The sequence below is a fragment of the Tamandua tetradactyla genome, chromosome 9, assembly GCF_023851605.1.
Source record: "Tamandua tetradactyla isolate mTamTet1 chromosome 9, mTamTet1.pri, whole genome shotgun sequence".
NCBI classification, from domain to species: Eukaryota; Metazoa; Chordata; class Mammalia; order Pilosa; family Myrmecophagidae; genus Tamandua; species Tamandua tetradactyla.
Window position 1 is genome coordinate 28,779,560 of NC_135335.1, and position 16,656 is coordinate 28,796,215.

At 50.8% G+C, this 16,656-nt stretch overlaps 1 protein-coding gene across 1 annotated transcript in view; it reads right to left on the minus strand.

Annotated features, from left to right (window-relative positions):
- Positions 1 to 16,656, minus strand: part of UROC1 (urocanate hydratase 1) — a 59,481-nt gene that overhangs the window by 22,239 nt on the left and 20,586 nt on the right. Inside the window, exons 7-15 of the mRNA XM_077116303.1 lie at positions 15,725 to 15,791; positions 15,409 to 15,552; positions 13,686 to 13,774; positions 11,720 to 11,782; positions 11,167 to 11,346; positions 10,186 to 10,283; positions 9,059 to 9,131; positions 7,269 to 7,390; positions 2,891 to 2,961 (exon numbers count right to left, since the gene is read on the minus strand). Of these exons, the coding sequence (XP_076972418.1) occupies positions 2,891 to 2,961; positions 7,269 to 7,390; positions 9,059 to 9,131; positions 10,186 to 10,283; positions 11,167 to 11,346; positions 11,720 to 11,782; positions 13,686 to 13,774; positions 15,409 to 15,552; positions 15,725 to 15,791 (907 nt within the window). The remainder of the gene's footprint in view (positions 1 to 2,890; positions 2,962 to 7,268; positions 7,391 to 9,058; positions 9,132 to 10,185; positions 10,284 to 11,166; positions 11,347 to 11,719; positions 11,783 to 13,685; positions 13,775 to 15,408; positions 15,553 to 15,724; positions 15,792 to 16,656) is intronic.

Genomic DNA, 16,656 nt, shown 5'->3' on the forward strand with positions numbered 1-16,656 from the left:
ACATGAAAAGAATCTGGCTGTTCCTCCAAAAGTTAAATATAGAATTACATAGGACCTGGCCATTCCGCTTCCAGGTATATGCCCCAAGGAATGGACAGCAGGGACATGAGCTAATACTTGCACACCAATGTGCATAGCTGCCTTATTTACAGCTGCCAAGAGGTGGAAGCAACCCAAGTGCAGATTTACAGATAATGGATAAACAAAGTGCAATCTATGCACACGGTGGACTATTATTCGGCTGGAAAAAGGAATGAAGTTCTGATCCACTGGACAACAGGGATGAGCGCTTGAAAGCATCATGCTAATTGAGGAATTCAGGCACAAAAGGGCAAGGATTGTATGATTCTACTTATAGGAAAGCTCTAGAATGGGCAAAACCATAGAGACAGAAAGTAGATTACCAGGGGCAAGGAGGAAGGGGAGTGGGGAGTTATTGCAGAAAGGGTACAGAGTTTCTGGAAATGTCCTGGAACTAGAGAGTGATGATGGATAATGTCACTGAATCATACCCTTAAAAATGATCAAAATCCTAAATTCTATTTTGTGCATATTTTGCCACAAAAAAATAAAAATCAAGTGTACATTAAAAGAAATCAATTTTTTTTAATGGACCACCTTTTGCAATCACCATAGCTTCATAGAACAAAGAGCAACATCAAATTAAATGTGAAAGATGTGATCTCTGAATAATTTTACTGCAAAAAAATATTATTAACATCATTTATCGTTATCTCTGGCCCTGTAGCAGCACAGCGGGCCCCTCCTGCTCTCTCACCCTTCACGGCCTCTCCGCTGGCTGCTCCCGGGTCAATCTGGAGGTCCCCTTCCTGGAAGGTGACCCTCCTCTCTCCTCACATCATACTCGCCCCAGGGCCCCCTTGTTCACCCCATCTCCGTACTGACCATGCACATGTTTCTATCTTCCACCCCCTTCTCCCCTGAGCTACCAGCCCTCAAGCCTAACAGCATGGACTCAGGCACCCCCAAATTCCACATGGGGGGGACATCTATTGGCCCAGTGGTGCCATGGCGAAGGCACAGGTGTACCCCTCTATTCAAGGGCAAGGTGGAGGTTGTTCAACCAAAGAAGCCCAGCAGCCGGGGTATTCTCACGGGCAGGTGTGGGCTGGCCCCTCCCGGTCCTGGGACACCCAGCCAAGCCCCCACTGGTCCATGCCTAGTGGCATCCAGCCATTGGAGTCTCCGTGACCCAAATACCCACATTTAGGGGGTGCACAGGTCATTCAGTGGTAGAATTCTCGCCTCCATGTGAGAGACCCGGGTTCAGTTCCCTGTGCATGCACTTGCCCTGCTCCCCCCCCAAAATTAAACAAATGGTGGGGCAATAACGGGATAGTCACATGGAAAAAAGAATGTGATGTGACCCTTTCTTGGTCAGGTTCATGGGTCAACTTGGCCAGGTGGTGGTGCCTGTCTGTGGCTGTGAGGACAGTTCATGGACTTAAATCATGACCAGGTTGTTGGAATTCACAGCTGAATCGCATTTGCAATCAGCTAAGGGGAGTATCTTCTGCAATGGGTGACATTTAATCTAATCACTGGAAGGCTTTTAAGGAGGATTCAGAAGAGACTCTTCCTGCTTCAGCCATCCAGCCTCTCCTGAGATTCATGGAGGACCTTCATGGGAGCTGCCAGCTCACAGCCTGCCCTCCAGACCTTAGACTCCACATCCCCATGGTTAGACACCTTTCTAAATTTAATATTTACAGACATCTCCAGCTGATTCTGTTTCTCTAGAGAACCCTAGCTAATACAGACCCCCACCATACACTACACTAAAATAGAAAACAAAACAAAAAACCCACATTTATCTCCTCAGTACTCCAAGTCCATTCCTTCCAGAAAGTATTTGCCTTCCCCAATTGTCCCAGGGCTGCCTCCCTCTCTGCAAATCAAATTCAAATGTCCCCTCCTCTGAGAGCCCTTCCTGACCATTCTATATAAAGTTGCCCCTACCCTGGCACCACCTTGCTTGGTTTTCTTCATTGTACTTAACACTCTCAGAAATGAGGGCAAGGGCCGGTATGTCCACTCAAATTGTGTACCCAGCCATTGAAGACACGTTCCAAGTGTGCTTCTCATATAAACCTTCAACACAGCGCATGATACTAACATCGTTTCCAGTTTGAGAGGGTGGAGAATACAGAGCTCAGAGAGGCTGAGCCTCCTGCCTAAGATCACACAGGAGAGCATGGCACTCAGGCAGCCTGGCCCCAGAATCCACACCCTTGCTCCCTGGGCAGGGACCTCCTCTCCTAGCAAGTGTCATATAAACCAAGCCAAAGATGTCTCTGCGATCGGACCTACGGGCTGTTTACCTCTTCACAGCTGCCCCAGTCTCTGAGCAAAACCCTTCGGCACCAAACTCAAGTTCTCCTGCATGCTGTTGTTTTAAAAAGAGCCCAAATAAGCAGTTTTTAAAATCTGTTTAGAGTTCACGTGCTTGGCAGACCCTGAGAAACTACACGCAGTGTCCGCTTGCCTTTGATAAGAGAAAAGCTTGCAGTTAAAAGGCACCGAGTCACTTCAGGTCCCTTGAAATTCTCCGTGTCCTCTGTGTCTCCATCATGCTGACTGAGAAATTGCCCAAGACACATAAGCCCTTTCCACTGCCACTTTTCCTGCACCCCAGGTGTCTGGTCATTTTTCCCTTGCCCCCATGGAAGTTTTGCAAATGTGGCAGAGCTGTCCCCACTGGCCTCCAATAATTAGCCCGGTGGTGCCACCATCTAGTGGTCAAATGTTTTTCTTGGTCAACTCCCAACATCCGAATTCGCACTCACTGCAGAGGGCCAGCCTTGCACCACTCCCCACCCCCAGCCTCCTAGGGCCCACCCCTGCCTCCCAGCAGGACTTGCACCCTCACCAGCTGGTGCTTGGACGCCTCTCGGATCCAGCGGATATTGTCCATATACTGCAGCTTCACGGAAGCGTTCACTGCAGGCAAAAAAAAAAAGGGAGAGGGTGTCCATGGGGACTGGGATTCCCTGTCCTGGGGCGCAGGCCCTTCCTCATGCAGGCTGCTCGGCATCTGCATATTCCAAACCCAGCCCTCGAGTCCTGGACACGACCAGGTTCAGGGAACCCCAGGCCTCTCCCATTGTCCTTCACTAACTTCACCTCTAGAGGAGGGGGTTTTGGAGCCGGGGTGTGTGTTGAGCTCCATCCCACTGGGGCTTAAAGCAAGCAGGCAGGGGGCTCTGGGGAGAAGATGGGACCCTAGGACCTTGGCGAAGTCCCCTGGCTGGCCAGGGCCACTGCTACTGGGGTGTACCTGAGTAACTGACAGCAAAACCAAAAGGAGCTGGGCAATTGTTTGAGGGGTAGAGCCTCTGTGCAGTGGGGCAAGTCGCAAATTCAGAAAGGAAAGGAGAGACACCCAGAGCAGAGGCAGGCGAGTGAGGTGGCCCTAGAAACCTTCCCATCTCACCACACCCATTAACTCACACAGAGCAAGGCAGGTATGCATGAAGAAAATCAGACCATCAGGTTGCCCCAGAGTGAGGTCAAGGCTATTCTCATGTGGAGCCTGCAACCAGCTATCAAAATGAGCCATAGTCAGCCAGCAGCCATCAACCCTAAGCGAGGCAGTCACGTATGCCTGCTGGAACGTCCCTCGCACATGCGCAGTATAAAGGTCAACAAATTGGTAACGACATGTCTGCAGCTAGCCACAACGATGGTTATCGTTTCTAACTTGCCTGATGATTGGTCCACGATGCCTTAACCGAACATTTCTGCATCCTGCTATGTATAAAACCTGCAGCTGTTTGCACCTCCCCAGTCCCAGACTTGCAACAGCACTCATAAAGCTTTGTGCCATGCTGGGCAGCACAATAAAATGATTCAACCCTGACCTCTGGTGTCACATCCTGTTTGGGAAGGTTTGACTGAAGGCTGTGCCCCAGCACCAGGGGTGCAGCACTCACCCCTGGGTGAAGGATGGGGCGGCTTCCCTAGAAGCGGGGATTTGGGTTCAGGCCCATGCATTGGAACCACACATTCAGATTTCCAGGCCACACCCCGAGATTCCAGGGGAGCAGGTCTTAGGGGGCTGCTGGGACTTATCTGTTTATTAACATCCCTAGGGATACTCGTGTGACATCAATGATCAAATGAATCAATGTGAATGAATCAGTGTGTGGCTCAAAGCCTGCAAACATCCGTTCCTTCAACAAACATTTATCAAGTGCCATCTGTTTGCCAGGCACCATCCTAGGCCCTGGAGAAAAACTGCTACATGTTACAGAAAAAATAAAAGCATGAGGAGATAGATGGTATTAGGAGGGTGGTGTCCTTTCCGGGGAGGTGACATTTGTGCTCGTTTCTAAATGCCAAGAAAGGACCAGCTACATGAAGGTCTGAGGGAACAGATTCTGGGAAGAAGGAACAGCAAGCACAGATGCTCTGAGGTGAGAACAAGCATCCCAGTGATGGACAGAAGGACAGTTGGGCTTAAGTGCAAAGAGCCTGAGGAAGAAGCCGGAAGCCAGGCTTCACTGGAACCAAAACATTCTAGCTCTGAGAGCAGGCAGTGAAATTTTCAGGAATTTTAGGAGCCCACTGTTAAACACAGACAGCATTAAATTGTCATTTGATTAAATAAACTTACAATGAAACAAACTATATCAAAAAGGAAGATAATACATACTCAAAACTCACCACTTCTAATTAGTTTACTACATTTGCTATCATGTTTGCTTTTGAGGCTCTTTACATCTAATATATCCATATGGTAGAAATGCATTGAGATGGTGTTACTGCCTGTCTCTTCCCCATTCCACGTTCAGGATATCACAGCCATAGTTTGAAATCTCCCGTGAGGATTTACTGATAATTAGTAAGGGCAACTGTGCTGGTTTAAATTTGTGGACCCCAGAAAAATGTGCTTTAATCCTCATTCAGTATTGCTTGGGGGGGGGGGTAATTATCCATGGAGATGTGACCCACCTAACTGTGGGTGGTAACTTTTGACTAGATGAGTTCCATGGAGGTGTGGAGAACTTTGGAGATGAAGAAGGAAAACACCTCTGGGGTGTTTTCTTGCTTTATGAAGCAAGAAGCTTGGAGAGACAACTAGCAGATGCTGTGTTCACCATGTGCCTTTCCAGTTGAGAAACTTTGAACGTCATTGGTCTTCTTGAACCAAGGTATTTTCCCTGGATGCCTTAGACTGGACATTTCTATAGCCTTGCTTTAATTTGTACATTTTCACGACCTTAGAACTGTGAACTTGCAACTTATTAAATTCTCCCTTTTAAAAGCCACTCTTTTTCTGGTATATTGCATTCCAGCAGCTTGCACACTAGAATAGCAGCATATCGGGGCTTTTGTTGGGGGTTCACCGTCACACAACAGAGACAGACTGTGCAGGGTTTGCCCACCTGCTGAAGAGTGCAAATCTGGCCTACCCACCAGGGGACAAGGGTTAACAAGAGAAGGCTTCCCTTTTCCCTCCCCGACTCAGCCTTGCCCCGACCCAGCCTGGGTCCTTCTCCACAGATTGCTTCTTCTTCCCTTAGCCTGGTTCTCCAGCCCCCGGGTCCCATCCCCAGGACCCACAGGCCCAGCCCACCTAAACTGGATGCTGATGGCAGGGTTTAAATGGCTCCCAGGGATGTTGAAGTAAAAGCAAAGAGCAAACCACCCAGAGGTAAAACGGAAGGCAACCCCAGATGTGCAGAAAATCTGAGACACAGCAGAGAAAGAGCTGTGATAGATGAGGACATTTCACAAAAGAACCATCTTCTCCAACTAATAGGCAGTAACATCAAATCCATTAAATGGGAGCAGACTGTGGTTAAAAACCAGGGGCAGAGGGCGGGCCACAGTGGCTCAGCAGGCAAGAATGTTTGCCTGCCATGCCAGAGGACCCGGGTTCGATTCCTGGTGCCTGCCCACGTAAAAACAACAACAACAAAAAAAAAAAACCAAGGGCAGGGACCTATAGAGATGGGGAGACCACGCTGAACCAACACTTTATGTCCCCAGAATCAGAGCTAAACGTGAGAAACAAGGTTAATATAATAAACGAAAACATGTTGAGAGGGTACGAGATCTACATGGAAAGCAGAACGGGGAAACCCACTGTAATTAACAGGCATTCTTGCCACAGCAGTTAAATGGTTCAGAAGTAGTTTTGAGAGACATAAACCTGAGGACATGGGCTCAGATGCCTATAGGGCCAGGTGGAGGACATGCACCAGAGAAGCTGGGCCAGCCAGGGTCAGTGGTCAGCTAAAGAGGACGTGCTGTGTCCAGGGCTGCCCAGAGATGCCAGCCCAGCAGGTCTAAAACCAGGATGCTCTGTTATTCAAGCTTACATGCCTCTTGTTCCTCCAGCCACTTAGAGTGGCTTTCTGTCACATGCAACCCAAGGTCCAGGCTGGGGAGACAGGGGAGTGTCCTGGGAGGGCAAGGGACTGTGCTGGGAGGACAGAGGTTTGGGTGGAAGGGTGAGGTCTGTGCTCCCTCGCCCAGTGCTCCCTGCCACTATAAAGGGTGCTGGAGGGAAGGACTTCCAGCAGCGTAGGGTGGGGGTGGGGGACTTCGGGCAATAGGGTGCAGACAGATATTTGGGGGTCGGATCTCCTGGCTCCCCTCAAGATTCACAGAGTCCCTTTGTGTGGTCAGCTGAGTGCTTACCAGAAACACACAAGCATCTGGGACTGGTTCCCAGGCCAATTATATGCTGGACTCCCAGATAGGGTGCTCCTGAGCCTCTCCCAACGGAGGCAGGGACTTTGGGGGACATTGGGGGTGAATCGTGGCCCCCCACAAAGACTATTCAAGTCTGACTCTGCATTCCTGTGGGTGTGAACCCATTTGTAAGCGGGACCTTAGAAGACGCTATGACTAGCTAAGGAGGGGACTCATTTGTGAATGGATCTTAGAGGTCCTCTTTGAATGATACCAAATTAGGGTGGCTCCTAATCCATATAACTGGAAGCCTTAAAGGAAACTCAGACCCACATGGTCAGAAGAAGCCAGAAATCAGCAGACCAGAGGCGCAGACCCGAGGAGACGAGATGGCTGGGTGAAGGAGGGCAGCCGGCGGGAGAGCCACGACTCCAGGAGAAAGCCTGCCCCTCCAAGAGCTTGGGGTTGGACTTCCAGCCTCCAGATGTTGAGCCAATAAATCCCTGGGGTTTAAGCCACCCCACCGTGTGTTATTTGTCCCAGCAGTGGGGAAACTGAGGCAGGCGGCCACTCCCCCCAGAGCGCCCCCCACCCAGCCGGGTCACCTCCAGCAGCAATGGCCTCCTCCAGCACCGATGTGGCCAGCTGATCCGTGACTGCCAGGTCCCGAGGCTCCCCAGACGTGCACACCCAGCGGAAAGGCCCGAATCCCTGCGAGAAGATGTCCCTGCAGAGACAGGACGCCACGGCTCACGGGGGTTCCCAGGAGAACACAGGTGCCCGCGGAGGGGGCCGGCGGCTGCCCCAGAACTGAGAGCGCGAAGGGGCATGTGCGCCACTCAGCCAGGTGCTCATCACGGGGGTGGGCCAGCAGGGGCGGGGGTGTAGCCTCCAGCTAGAAACCCCAAAGGCCCTCCATGGGAGAGGACAATTCAGAGGCCTTGGGTTTGGAGGAAGAAGCCCCGTTCAAGGGGAGGGTCAAGGGAGGGCATCTGCCCCTCTCCTTCTCCCCCAGGACCCCAGGCCTGGCCGGGCCTCCGCATGGTCTCTTCTCTCCTTGGTCCTGAACGACCAAGCTAGGCCCCACACGCCGGGTTCTGCCCGCTTCCTGCCAGCCCATCACTCTCCCCATAAGGGGGATGAGTCCAGGTTCCACCTGGCACACCACAGACGGGGACAGGAAGCAACCACGGGGATGGAGGGCACCAGAAGGCTGAAGGTTCCGTGGGGGGTGGCCTTCTCATTTTCATTATATTCTTAACACACTTTACATGAGAAAAACCACTTCACACATTTGCCCTCAGCCTGCAGTTCAGTCCCCATTCCAGCTTCTAGGTCTCTTTCTCCCTGACCCTCAGCCCCGCGTCCCTACCCCTCAGCCCCCCACCCCTGCCTCTCAGCCCTCCTTCCCTGCCCCTCAGCCCCCACTCCCTTCCCCTCCACCTCCCCCTCCCTGCCCCCCACCTCCCCACTATCTACTGTGGTCCCTGGCTGTAGCAGCAAAGAGCAGTGACACAGAAATTCCCTCAAATTGCTGCTACAAAGACAACATGAAAACCAGTCAGGTGAGACCAAGTCACTGGACCAAACAAGCATGTGTGAGCACTTGGCTCCTGTGCTCCTCTGGGCTGCCCACTGCATGCTTCCTGGAGAGACCTCAGCTCCCACCTTGGGGCCCGGGACGGTGACCCCACCAGTACCCCACAGTGAACCTGAGAATATGTGTGCTGCTTGCCTCACCCTCATCCCTCACCGCTCCACCCTAGTGCACACTTGGGCCAGGAGAACACTCCGCAAGTACCCCCAATTCCACACCCCACCCAGTGGCTCCCCCAGGGCCACAGCAGGAAATCCACCCACCTTGGCCGGGCGTTCAAATTCTCTGCCCTTGGTGCCTCTCTGCCTTCCCCAGGTACCTCCCACTCCTCCCTTGCTTACCCTGGGCTGCTGCCCCCTCCAAGTCCCACCCCACACACCTGTCCTGGCCCATGTTTCAGGTGCAGGCAGGGGGTTGGCACTTGTGGAACAAGCCGGCACCCAATTCCACCTGATGCCCACAAGCCTCATCCAAGCGCTGGGGGGCCCTAGAGGCACTGTCCAGGTAGGACCAGGTGTTTGCACAGATTGGGGTGTTCACCACAAAGCAAGCACAGCTACTTGTCTGTGCAGCTCTCTTGTTTCTGGTTGAGATTCCCCACCTGCGTTTTATGGTAGACACTCACAGGACCTGGTACAGAGGCAACTTTGGAGGCTGTGGGAGGGTCTCAGGACATGACCTTGGTGATGGTCAAATGATGAGGCTTTTCCAGGCTGGCTGCAGGTCCAGAACACAGACCTGGGAAGGGGGCAGGGCAGTACCAGACGCTCCAGAACCAGCAGCCACCCCCACACTTACCCCATAATGTGCTGGACATACGAGGGGTAGCGGAATTCAGTCTTATTGGCACCTTTTTTCTCCACATCAGCTCCTGCAGACAAAGCACAGGAGCAGGGTCACCTGGAAGGGAGAATGTTTACAGACACCACCAGCCATGGCCACATCCTGGAAGCTGCAGATGATGTAACCGAAAAATTAACAAATATGTTTTAACCGGAAAGAAAATACCAACAACTGTGACAGCTCGCTGAAGTACAGCCTTGGTGTCCGTTAGCCTCTGGAAGCAGCCAGAAGCAGGTATCTGTAACTGCTGTAACTCACTGAACTGTCACCCAGATGCCTTGTTTCTTTAATGCTGATGCTATGGCTTGAAACTGCATAATTTTTACCCAGTAACCAGACAGTAATGAGACAGCTCATGATTGCCCCGCTTATATCCCCTTATATTGTTTTGCAGCCCTGAAGTTGGGTGCCCTTGCACATGGCCCCCCAAAGTCGGTGCCCTTGCACATAGCTCCCTATTGATTCATGAGTCAACCCAGAACTACTGCCCCAATTCCTAAGTTATTTTGCTAGGCCGAGGCAGTTGTACTCAGGCATGCCAACCTGACATGTGCAGTAGCCTAACCCTTAAACTAAGCATGTAATCAAGTACACCTGCTCAATGATTAGACTCTCTCTAACCCATCATTATCCTAAGTCTGTCTTGCTTTGATTTAAATGTCATAAAACACTGAAAGTTTCTGCAGTTTAGGGAGACACATTTATGGCCCAGAGGCCTTCTGATATGCTTGCTTTATGATTGGCAATAAAACCCCTTCAGTCTTTGAAACTCTGGTGTCACATAATTGGCTCTTCTGTGCACATAGGGCGAAGAAACCCCGCAGTGATCAGCATCAATGAGAAACAGGCCTGAGGTCCATGGAAAGGCCCAAAGACTGGGGAAAGGGCTCCTGCTCCTGGCAGGGAAGGGTTGTCACCATTTTTTTTAAGTAAAAGAAGAACAGGTAAAAGCAAGTTGCTAAACCCGGTATAGGATGATGAGTTGCGGATTGGGGAATACATACATTTGCTGTTTAGGCCGAATCCATCTTCTGAAACCAGAAACCAGAAACTCTGAGTTTCCAATTCCCTTCTGTCCTTACCTGCTCTTTGGGCCTCTAGAAGGAAGGCATTGCCGTAGTCCCAAAAGAAGAATTTCTTCTCTGCCAACCTGTTGATGGCTGAAACTTGCCTCCTCAGGCTATAACCAGAAGGATTGGTCAGTTTTGCTCAGGCAGGAGCAGAGGCCAGCCTGCCCCTCCCCCACCTCCCACCTGTCACCTCCTCCTGTCATCCCCTCCCCCACCTCACACCTATTACCCCCTCCTGCATCCCCTCCCCCACCTCCCACCTGTCACCTCCCCCTCCCATGCCCCTCCCCCACCTCCCACCATCCACCCCCATTCAGCCATGACTCTCCCCTACCAGAGCCCACCATCCACCCCCAGCCTTCTACTCCCACCCAGTTAAGCTCAAACTTATCTGCTGGCTTTCCATCCCATTATCGGGAGCTTCCTCTCCCCCCGGCTCTGCCCCTCCCAGCTCTCAGCTGCATCCATGCTCAGTGCTGCCTGCCTGGAATGCTTTTCTCACAGGGTCTCTTTCCATCCTTTGTACCCTTCAAGGCTCAGCTGAGGCCCCTTACATGAGCATTTACTGATCCTAAGCCCCATCAGACCCTGCGGGGGAAATCAGTGATAAGAGAGGGCCCCATGTGTGCCCTGGTGTAGTGCCAGCCCCTGAGCTGTGATTGCAGAATTAACCAGTGTCCCTCTTCCAGAGGTTTTTTCAGGCTGATAGCTTCCCAGTCCACCATTTACTGAGCACAGGAACGTGTCAGAAGTCACCACGGGTGTCTTACAAATATCATTTCATGACATTCCCATGAGGTATGTATGTTTGTGGCAGAGGAGCTCAGAGAGGACAAAGGTCTTCCCCAAAGACACACAGCTGGAGATGCAAGGCAGAGCAGGACAAGAGAGGACTGTCCCAATCCCAAAGCTCCTCCCCTTCCAAACATACACACGCACACTCATATACGTGCATGCACACACGCAGGGCAGTCCTTGGGCTCTCGCCTCTACCTCTCTTGCACCAGGTCCTTGAATGCAGTGGGGTTGGAGGCCATGAGGTTCTGGGCCTCCGCGAAGCTGAGCTGCACAGGGTAGTAGCCACCATTGAAGGGGTTGTGGCAGGATGTCTGGTCAGAGCCCAGGTCCACCAAAAGCTCCCCCGTCGTGTCCAATTCGTGAACCAGGCGCTCCCTGGGGAAAGCCCAAGGGCAGTTAGTGGAGGAACAGTCACCTGCCCAGGGCAGAATCAGGGGATGGTCTGGGGCTCATTCTCAGGGTCAGCTAAGAGGGGGGACCACAGCACATTTTCTGGCCCCTGCATTCAACAGCCAGGGACTGAGTATAATCCGGCTTTCCCTTTGGGAAGAGCACAGGCGAGAAGGCTGCTGGGGCCAGAGGAAGAGAAGACTGCCGTGAGCTCTGGCAAGGACCCAGGGTTGGGAAAAGTGGGAAGCCTTAAGTGAAGGTTCAAGCTTTGAGTCCTGGGAGCACCTGGACAGCATCAGGGGCTTCGCTGGAGGAGGCCCCCAAGACTCCCAAGTCCCACCCCTCCCACCCCACTCACCAAAGATCTACCACGTTGCCATGGTAACCCAGGCTGAGCACCTCCTTCTTTTTCCTGGCTTCCCTAAAAGAATGGAGGAGCAGAACAGATGGACCCACCGCACCTGTCCACAGGTTCCAGGTGGCAAACCTCCACCTCCCACCAATGCACACAGCAGAGTTAACAAAAACAGAAAAGACCCAGGAGGCGCCAAAGGTATTGTATGCAGGGGTTGGGCTTCGGTAAAGAGAACACAAAACCATAAGGGGCAAACCAGACTGGAATGCTGCAGATGGGGAAACTGGCATGACAATGGTGACAGATCTTTCCAAGGTGACTTATGGAATTAGGGCTGTACTGTTGGAACTCTCAAAGAGGTCCTCAGAGAGCTCATAGAGAAGATGCCAAAAGTCATTTGCAATAATTAAAAGACAAGGAAAAGCAAAGCATATTTCAGGTGGAAGAAGATTCAAATAGATAGCAGCCCGTACAGATATTAGAAGGTATCACAAGCCACAATAAAGACAACGGGATGGCCGAGTTCAAACATAGATGAAATAAACGGTGTTCCTCTTGCTGTGATTCCAGAACTCTGGCCTCAGCAGAGGAGATTCCAGAGGGAAACAGGCATGCTCCTCTTTCCCACATGCTCACAGCTAATAAGGCAGGGAAAACTACCTAATCTCAGAGCATGGCAGAAAGCCACCTCAAACCTTGAAGTGTCTGGGTGAAGGAGAACTGAATTCTATCTGAAGGATCAGGGCAGGGGTGGCAAGCCCCTGGGAGGGTCACTGCAGGCTCATCTGTGTGTCTGTGTGTATGTGTGTCCGCGTGGTGTGCATGCACTTGCACGTGTGTGTGTATGTGTTCATGTTGGCATGTGAGCTCATGTGGTGTGTAGGTTTATATATGCCTCTGTATATGCACGTGGATGTGTGTGAGTATGTGTGTATATGTGCATTTGTGTGCATATGTGTTCATGTGCATGTGTATATGTGTGTGACCACAGGGATTAACCTGGCCCAAACTGTATATGGGTGACAGGCGGGAGCAGGGCATCCCAGGCAGAGGGAAGCAGGATATTGAGAGGTGACAAAGATGTCAGGGGGGCCGGAAGCAGGGGAAGGGGTCGGGGTCAGGATTCTCAGCAGCAGGAACAAGGAGAGAGGACCAATCTTGCACGGCCCCTGGGGAGCTTGGAATATCTCCTGTAATGAATGGAGAGTTACCTGGGGCTTTTGAACAGAGGTGCACTGTGGACAGATTGGTATTTCAGAGAGGATATGTGGGAATTCATTGTATCATTCTCTCAACTTCTGTGTGTATTCGAAAATCTTTATAGAAAACTATTTATATATTCATTTTTTGATATTGTACGTATTCTTCAAATTGTCTGATTCCTGTCATAGCCAGGTGGCGAAGCGCCATGCTGATGCAGCTTCCCCAAACAGGGTCCCGTTCTTTCAAAGAGAGCAACAGAGAGAATGCTTCAAAACTGGCATCTGACCGTTCGCCACAGTGCCGTTCTCCCTGAATCAACTTTTAAACACCTCAGAAGACATCAAACAGGAGGGGGGTGCTTCCTCAGATGATGTAACCCCATAACAGGGCACAAGCGCAACCTATGCTGACCCTGATGGGGTCCCGGCAAGGGAAAGGGCCATATTTCAATGGTTCACTTTCCCCAACAGACTGGGCTGGGCACCAAGTCCAAAGCTGTTGCTGGGTATTAGTGACACCAAGAGAATACCCTGAAAACCTATTCGAACCAAGGGTCTGAGTGCCAAATATGCAAACTCCAGGGCTTCCCCTATGCAGTAGAATGTTTAAAAGATACCCCTCTTGCTATTTCCACCATACGACCTCAGAGTCACTCGGTGTGTGGGTACCACAGGTGTCAGGCACGGAGTGGACCTGCTGGAAGCACCCGGTATCCCGGCCCTCCTCTCGTCCGTCCCCCACTTCCGAGTCCAGCCCAGGGCTGTACCTGAGTCTTGCAATGCAGTGGTCCAGGCTGCTGGTCACCTCCATCAACCAGCCCTGCTGGTGGCGTTTCATGAGGGCTGCTTCATCCACCTGCCACCACGAGACATGGGGCCACCCGCTTATGTCACCTGAGTGCATCGCCAAGACCGCCACCCAGGTGGGTGTCAGCAAGGATGGTGCCACCCCACATCTATCATTGGGACTGCCCCGGCGAGCCACCTGCCCCAGGGCTACTCCCCTCCAGCCTCATCAGCAGGACCTAGATTTTGTTTAGGGTGACCCTGGGCTCAGGCCCAGGAGAGGAAACGTCTAAATAGTCACAACAACCATGTCTATGGTTTCCAGTCCCCTGGGCAGATAAGAACCTCCATTTGATAAAAGAAGGTGTTGACTGAAAGAGTTTCTGAGACTTTTTTTGCCTCTTGGTAAAGCAGTTAGTTAGACAGATAGATAAACAGACAGGCAGACAGATGATCAGATAGAGATAGCTGATAGATATAGAATAAATAGATTAGATGGATAAACAGATACAGATAGATTAGACATAGGTGATAGAGAGGTTAGATGGATAGATAGATATATAGAAATAGATATAGATAACTAAGATGGATGAATAGAGATAGATGATAGGATAGATAGATAGATAGATAGATAGATAGATAGATAGATAGATAGATAGATAGATAGATAAAATGATGCAGCAAATGTGGCAAAATGTTAAAAGTTGGTAAATCTTGGTATTTGGATGTTGGTGTCTTCTATGAATTTTATATTATTTTTGAAAATGTCTTGTAAATTTGAAATTATTTCAAAATAAAAAGTTTAAAAAAACAGTCAAGTATAGGTGGCACTTCTCCTTCTCCCTTTGTCCTGCCTTGAATATGGATGAGATGGTGGGGGCTGGGGCAGCCATTTTGTATTCATGAGGGAAGCCCAAGAGTCTCTAAAGATGTTGGCCCTGAAATCATCGAGCTTCTTAACCACTGACAGCACTGCTGGTCTTCTGATAAGAAATAAAACCCTAGTGGTCTACAAATAAAAATTAATTTTTAAAAAAACACCCTATTTGTTAAGCCACAGTACTTAGGTTTTCTGCCACCTGCATTCAAACACACTCCTGACAAATACAGGTATGTATGACACAGGTTTAGTATTAGCTAAGAACAAATCGCCCAGTGGATATCACTAAGGCTTGTATCAAAGCTCCTTGCTTCCTCTGCCTCTTGCTTCCTTTCCTCTCGCTTCCCTTCCTCTCCTTGGCATCTACCAAAGAAAAATGTGAGAGCCACTGAAGGAAGCCTACCTATGCCTTTGTCTGCCTCCCCCACTTGATTGTGAGCTGATGGAGTTGGGAGAAGATTCCACAAATGTGTTCATTTCTCCTCATTTATCTCCCGCCCCTGTTCCGGGCACCATGCTATGTTCTGCAGATACTTTAGGGGATATAGGGAAGTGGCTCTGCCCCCAAGAAAGTTCGGTGGGAAACCAGTTCTGCCTCCCAGTTCGGTGGGAGACCAGTCAGTGGGCTGGACAATAAAGGGCAATGGGCATTTGGAAGGTAGGAAGCACATGCTGCCATGAGAGCCTAGCCAGTGAGGTCAAGGGAGATTCAAGTCAGGGGAGGTGAGAAAAGAGAGAGGCTAGCATGGGAGTGAGCAACTCTGAAACAAAGGAAAGAGGGAGACGGGGAGGGGACAATGGTCAGTTGCTCCAGCCAGGCTCACCTCTGCTATCACCCCAATGCAGCCCACAATGACCGCAGCCTTGGCCTGGGCCCCGCTCATCCCGCCGAGGCCAGAGGTGACAAAGACCTTCCCAGCCAGGTCTTCCATGCCCAGGTACCGACGGCCAGCGTTCAGCACGGTGAGCTGCAGGGAGAGGCAGCAGGGGCCCATGCTGCACCCCCAGGAGCCCCGCTTTCCATCCATCCCCAGGGAGAAGCAACAGGGGCTCACATCACACCCCCAGGAGCCCCACTTCCCATCCGTCCCAGGACCAGCACCCACCCCCAGCAGCCAGGCTTGGCCACTGCTCTCTCACCACTGTGCCATGGACAATGCCTTGGGGACCAATGTAACAGTAGCTGCCTGCAGTCATCTGGCCATACCTGACCACCAAAGAGAGGGCAAACCGGACATGGGGGTGAGCCAGAAGTCAAGAAGAGTGGTCCCCAGCCACCCACATCCTGGGTCTCAAATTAACATTTTTGTCTTTATTTTTGGATCGGGAGGGTGCAGGGGCCAGGAATCAAACAGAGGTCACCCGCCTGGCAGGTGAGCATTCTACCACTGAACCACCTGTGCAATCCCTCTCAAAATGAACGTCTAAGGCTGCACTAAAGCATCGCCATACCATCTTTGTAACAAGATTGAACATTATACATAATGAGCCCTGCCCACCTGGCCTTCAGGCCTTTCACAAATCGATTTTGTTCTCTTAAAAACTGTAGTACATAGTCTGACCCTGGCACCGTGGGATCAACAATGCCATCCTGACCAAAAGGGGGAAAAGAAGTGTAACTAATAAGGTATCAGTGGCTGATAGAGTTCAAATAGAGTCGAGAAGCTACTCTGGAGGTCACTCTTTTGTAAGCTTCGGTTAGACATTGCTACCTATTATAACTTGCCAAACCCCAACCAGGACCATTCCAGCCAATCCTAAAGAACACCCAGGTCATTATATAAGAGTCTACAAAGGTTCCATGCACTAGGGTAACTCCTTGCAACTAAGAGACTGGCTCTACAAGAAATACTAAAGGGAGATGGGAAAAAGCAGGAGAGAGAGGTCTGGAAAAGGGTGTAGAAATGAAGATTATCAGTAAAGGTATAAAGAGAAAAACATAGATATGACACATAAAATCCAAAAGACAAAATGGTAGAAGAAATACTGCCATTACAGTAATACCATTAAATGTTAATGGATTAAACTCCCCAATCAAAAGACATGTATAGGCAGAATGGCTTAAAAAACAG